At 38.1% G+C, this 6,033-nt stretch overlaps 2 protein-coding genes across 2 annotated transcripts; one reads left to right on the top strand and one right to left on the bottom strand.

The window, feature by feature from the left end:
• Nucleotides 1-467: 467 nt before the first annotated feature.
• Nucleotides 468-1,457, bottom strand: LOC113361207 (proline-rich extensin-like protein EPR1). The gene has a single exon (XM_026604527.1). The coding sequence runs from the start codon at nt 1,455-1,457 to the stop codon at nt 468-470; it is 990 nt and encodes a 329-aa protein (XP_026460312.1).
• A 2,423-nt stretch (nt 1,458-3,880) lies between these two features.
• Nucleotides 3,881-4,738, top strand: LOC113361195 (F-box protein At3g07870-like). The gene has a single exon (XM_026604520.1). It carries the CDS (start codon nt 3,881-3,883, stop codon nt 4,736-4,738), a length of 858 nt encoding a protein of 285 aa, XP_026460305.1.
• Nucleotides 4,739-6,033: the final 1,295 nt, after the last annotated feature.

Here is a 6,033-nt window from a genome sequence, read left to right as displayed (position 1 = left end):
TATAATCCTTAAAGAATTCATTATAATTAATTGAGAAATAATCTAGATACATTGGAATGTGGTTGTAGGTTTTCCTGCAACTACAACAGTTAGATGGATACCAAAAGTGTCATTATGGAATGCACAAAAATGTATAATTCAAAGATTAGAAAACAAATTTTTAACACCACTGAAGAATCCAATACATAGATTACAACCATTACAAGTTGGATTTGTAGAACGACACATTACAAAAAAAAATAACAAAAAAGGTAAATGACGGAAAATGGGAAGTAATCTCCCTGTTATGAACTTATTTTCCTTTCCCGCAACCTATGACCTTTGCATATAGCCTTTAATTGCGGAAATAAACACATAAAACAAACACAATAAATCCAAATAACAATTTCGCGATTGGGGCAACAAATGCCAGGTAATATGATGTTACCGGTTAGGATAAACGTCAATAAACATTGTGAGGAAGATCCTTAATAGTAAGGAGCGACGTAAGCTGGGGGTGGTGGAGATGGATATTTGGGAGCCACGTAAACTGGTTTGGGAGTGTATGTTGGTGTTGGGTATTTGGGGGCAACGTAAACTGGCTTGGGAGTGTATGTTGGTGTTGGGTATTTATGGGCGACGTAAACTGGCTTGGGAGTGTATGTTGGTGTTGGGTATTTGGGGGCGACGTAAACTGGCTTGGGAGTGTATGTTGGTGTTGGGTACTTGGGGGCGACGTAAACTGGCTTGCGAGTGTATGTTGGTGTTGGGTATTTGGGGGCGACGTAAACTGGCTTGGGAACATATGTTGGTGTTGGGTATTTAGGGGCGACGTAAACTGGTTTGGGGATGTATGTTGGGGTTGGGTATTTGGGGGCGACGTAGACCGTCTTGGGGGTGTACGTTGGGGTTGGATACATAGGGGCGACGTAAACTGGTTTTGGGGTGTATGTTGGGGTTGGGTACTTGGGGACGACGTAGACTGGCTTGGGGGTGTATGTTGGGGTCGGGTACTTGGGGGCTACGTAAACTGGCTTGGGGGTGTATGTTGGGGTCGGGTACTTGGGGGCGACGTAAACTGGCTTGGGGGTGTATGTTGGGGTCGGGTACTTGGGGGCGACGTAGACTGGCTTTGGGGTATATGTTGGGGTCGGGTACTTGGGGGCGACGTAAACTGGTTTGGGGGTGTATGTTGGGGTCGGGTACTTGGGGGCGACGTAGACTGGCTTTGGGGTATATGTTGGGGTCGGATACTTGGGGGCGACGTAAACTGGCTTGGGGGTGTATGTTGGTGTTGGGTATTTGGGGGAAACATAAACCGGTGGTGGTGGTGATGGGTAAACGTATTTAGGAGCTACGTAAGCGGGTGGTGGGGGAGAAGCATAGTTGGGCGTGTAAGGCTCGTATTCAGCTTGCGCAACGCTGATCAGAACAAATAAGGTTAAACCATAAATTATAGAAGCTGGGAACCTTGCCATGTTGATTGAGTGGTGAAGGCAAGGAAGAAAGAAAGAATATCTAACAAGTTGTTGGCTGTGGAGATTATGATGAAGAGAAAGGCTTCGGAACCCATTTATATAGTGTGACACTAGATTACATTTTCTTCTCTTAATAATGCAGTCAATTGAATTATACCCACTTGGGAGGTATGTTAGTGGTGTACCACTAACTCCATGTATAAACACAAGTCGAGGCATGCACGATCTTTCGGGTGATGAATGATTGAATGTGGACACATTCTTGTACGCGTTGGGATGTTTGTCAACTATAGATCGTCCAGACTTGCCAAACATTGTAAGAACATATTGAAAAGGATTTTGAAGATTTAGTGCTGCTGCTGGGGGAACATCAGAATGTCTGAAACTTTACCAAGCCCAACCCCAATATTTAAAACTTGTAAAAATTTGTACGTAAAGAAATTCTGTATTGGAACAAAGTTTTGAATATGTATATATATGACAATCGAAACCTGTTAAACAAAATAGCTTACTCCTAGAGCATCCACCCTGTTGTTGTATCACTTATTTAAACTTCAGAAGATATTCCCATTGTAAATCTATGATAAGTGAGTTTTCATTTCGATTACACAACTATCAGTTGCATTATAAAAACAGAATATAAACAGAATTTGGTGAAGAACAAAAACTGCTTAGTTTGATACTTTCAGTAACCTTAAACCATGAAAGAAAAGTATACTAGAAATCCATGTCATAACAACCAAACATAGAATCGGTTAGTGCAGAATTAATCCATTCGAGGGGTAGAGGAAGAACTGATGTACTCATTCGAGGAAACTGAAAACAAAAGTGATTACGCCGCTAAAGTACATTGGAGTCACGATTTTACTGTACTGCATGTTATTATCCATTCGCACTTGCATAAGAAAATGAAGTTATATTGTAGGGTATCCGAAGGCAACATACTCCCTTAGTCATTATGACCCCAAAATTGCAATTGTAGAAGAATTTCCAGATGCTGAGAGATTCAAAAAATATCAAGTGATTCCGGACCCTATATGAAGAGCGATGTTTCATTAACAAAACAACAGCCTGACCTGCCAGTAGTTCAGCTGAGTACTCCACTCGAAGATATATGGTTCTTATATCTAAACTCTATTCAGTATGTGGTGAGTACACTATAATTCTATAAACTTGTTAGAACATTTTTTTGTTTGTTACATGGTTAGGTTATGTCTCAGAAAAGTGTGGTTATCAGATTTGTCGTTGCTAGCAAAAAAAGGGGAAGAATACTAGCTAATAATTTTAAATAAAAATATATTAGTATTTGATTTGTAAAATCTAACGTCATCTCAGAGTCACTTCGACCTCGAATTACACCCGTTTCGTCTACTTACATTTTTGGGTTTGCTAGCTATTTGAACGGCTAGTGTATAAATGAGTATTTGCTTTAATAAATATTGTAAGCAGAGAAGGAATTTGCATCAAGCATTGACATCGAAACTGTGATAAAGCAGTTCCAGAATATGAAACCCTGTGGCAGCATATTACAAACTATACAGTTTTGCTGTATCTATATCTGAGTTTACTTGACTATTGGAAATGTACTTCTGTGCACAGAGATGCTAATAATGTCTCAGACTCCAGCAAAAAGTGCCTTGCCGACTTCTAGTTCAGTAGAATGGCAGTCTAGTTTTCCAAATTGGTTAGAACCAACAACTGCTGCTGAAAATATAACAGTGCAGTTGCTTTTTTCATCATTTTTATTTATTTATTTTTATTTTTTATGATTGTATGAGAAAAAGTTTTAGGTGGCACACAGAGTTTTTATAAGACTCAGTCTAGTTGGAGACACAATTCCGAGTTTGGCTAGAATTCTACGCATTGAGGGAATTACAATTACAATCTAAATCAACTTCTATAATCAGAGTTTGCCTAGAAAACAATTTTTTTTAAACTTGTGGACCAAGTAAATAAGTTTGCGATTCTAAACTTGTGGACCAAGTAAATAAGTTTTCAAAGGCCTATGTATATATATAAAGAACGTTTTGCACAAAGGTTAGAGACTTAAAGAGTTTGTAAAACAGGGTTCGGAATTCGGTGCGAGCAGAAAAATGCTGCTGCATCATCTTCCTCATGAAATCTTCAGAGACATACTTTCTCGCTTACCTTCTGAATATGCGATACAGTGCATAGAAGTGTGCAAAACCTGGCGAAATATCTTGCACCCTATTAAGCGCGACAAAGAAAATATTAATCTTCTTTTTGTGGGTAAATACGGTTTTCAAGGTACGCAATTTTACCATGGAGAATTTGATGGAAAGAGTAACAAAAAACTCGATGAACAACTCTCTTACAATGCACTTAAACCGCTCGGTTTTCCTAATCTCCACTACCCTAATTATCTCATAGTTGGCTTCCATAGGGGTTTGGTTTGTTTTGTAATGAATTACGAACAACTTGGTAAGAAACTACTCTCTTACAATGATCCTATCTATGTTTGTAATCCTTTCACCCAAGAAACCGTCCGTCTTCCGCAATTAACTTTAATTAAGGCTGCAGCAAAGAATGATTTCTTGTTGATTGGATTTGGTTATCTTAATGCAACTAAAGAGTACAAGATTGTCAGAAGTTTTTACTACGAAGACAGTAAATTTTGCAAAGGGCAAGTCCAGGTATACACTCTTGGTGACAAAAATGGATGGAGATACAAAGGTATAACTGATCACTTTCTGAGTAAATCAAACGGAGTACTTTGCAATGGAGCTCTTTATTGTATAGCCAACATGGGCACAGAGATCGTAGCTTTTGATTTAGCAGATGAGAAGTTCCGTTCCGTTCCTATGCCACCTTGTTTCCCTATAAAATATATTGATCCATGCTTTCCCACCCCGTTACAGGTGTTAGGAGGGTGTTTATCGATTGTCCTTTATAGATATTCACTTGGATGGAGTACTGATATATGGTCATTAAAACCATTGATGGATTCTAAAAAGGAAAATGATAAATTGCATTGGAGTAACGAATTTATCATTCAATTCAAAGACCTTCACCGGGCGTACTATTGTCCAATTTCCCTGACAGAAGAAAATAAAGTTCTAGCGTGGCATATGCAAATGTATTGCTCAACGCAAAACACCCTTTGTCATTATGACCCAAAAACTGCAACTTCGGAAGAATTTATGTATGATGATGCTGGGGGATTCCAAATATTTCAAGTAATTCCGTATATGAAGAGCGATGTTTCATTAACAGCACTAGTGCCTGACATGCCAGTATCTAACTGGAACAGCATGAATTAATTATCCACTATGTGTTAATCAAACTATAATTCAATAAACTTTTTTTTTACTATGTTTTTGGGTTGAGTGACAAAACGCCCCAATTTGGACTACAACTTTGTGAAAATGCCCCAGACGTTAGGCAAAAGATCAAAATGCTCCAAAACGGAATCAAAATGTCCCAATCTGTTATGTTTTCCGCCTGACATGGTTAAGTGGTCAAAACAGTAAGCTATGGCCCCGCACGTGTAAATAAATGTCATTTATACCCTTCAGTCAAAATGCCCCACAAGCACGTAACGTAACTACTTAACCATGTGCCACATTTAGTTAGATTGTGACACGTGGCTAGTCTAAAATTGGATGGCCAGAGATGAAGTGGTTATATTTACTGAAATAGATGTTTCTTTTTCTAAAATGACCAGCATGTCCTATTAACTAGGATTGCGACACGTGGCTATTCTTTTAGTTGGACGGCTGTAGATTTGGTTGTTATATTTACTGAAATGGTTTTTTTTTTTAAGAGAATGACTACCGTGTCCTACAATCTACTGAAATTGCAACATGTGCAATATGAGTTCAAATCAACGGCTACAGATTTCAACCTTTTTAAATCCGACCGTTGTAGATTCCGACCGTTGTAATAACGGTCACTTTCTTGTCTCGCCTGAATTATATAAATGGGGAATTTTCACAACCTTAAATCAGTATATTGGTTTTTTTTCTTCAAAATGGCTGCTAGCTCAAATGAGAAAATGAAAATGGTAAGTTAAATTTCAAGAATTTTCAAAGAAGAACGTAGTTGGGGGTTAGTATCTTATCCATCTTACTTTAATTTTTACTTAATTTGCAGGAATGTGAGATGTGCAACGAAAATAATCATCAATCAATTGATTGTCCTTGGATCTACAGTAGGTGTAAATTAGTTCCTTGTAATGGTATTCAGAAACTTTTAAAGGTCAAAGAAGGTGTTAATTCAGGGAAGAAAATCTTTTCTTGCTCTAATCCTATGTGTTCATACTTCGAATGGTTTGATGATGCTATTAAAACCATGACACTTCAGTACAAAGGAGGTTGTAAAGCTTGTGTTGGTGATCACAAATTTGCTGATTGTCCTTGGTCACATACTCCTTGTATCAACCCCAAATATAATTCAACTAAGGTGAGGATGTTAAACATAGCTCAAACATCATGGAATTATGGTATTGGCTACCTAAAATGCAAAAAATGTGAAGATTTCCAATGGGTGTCTGATGCTATCTTTGTGGAAAAAAAAAAGCAATTTTATAATTCTGAAGATCAAATTTGTGCACAGT

This window comes from Papaver somniferum, chromosome 1 (genome assembly GCF_003573695.1).
Source record: "Papaver somniferum cultivar HN1 chromosome 1, ASM357369v1, whole genome shotgun sequence".
In the NCBI taxonomy this organism is placed as follows: Eukaryota; Viridiplantae; Streptophyta; class Magnoliopsida; order Ranunculales; family Papaveraceae; genus Papaver; species Papaver somniferum.
The sequence above is the reverse complement of the archived record's forward strand: the minus strand, read 5'-3'. Positions and strand labels throughout refer to the sequence as shown.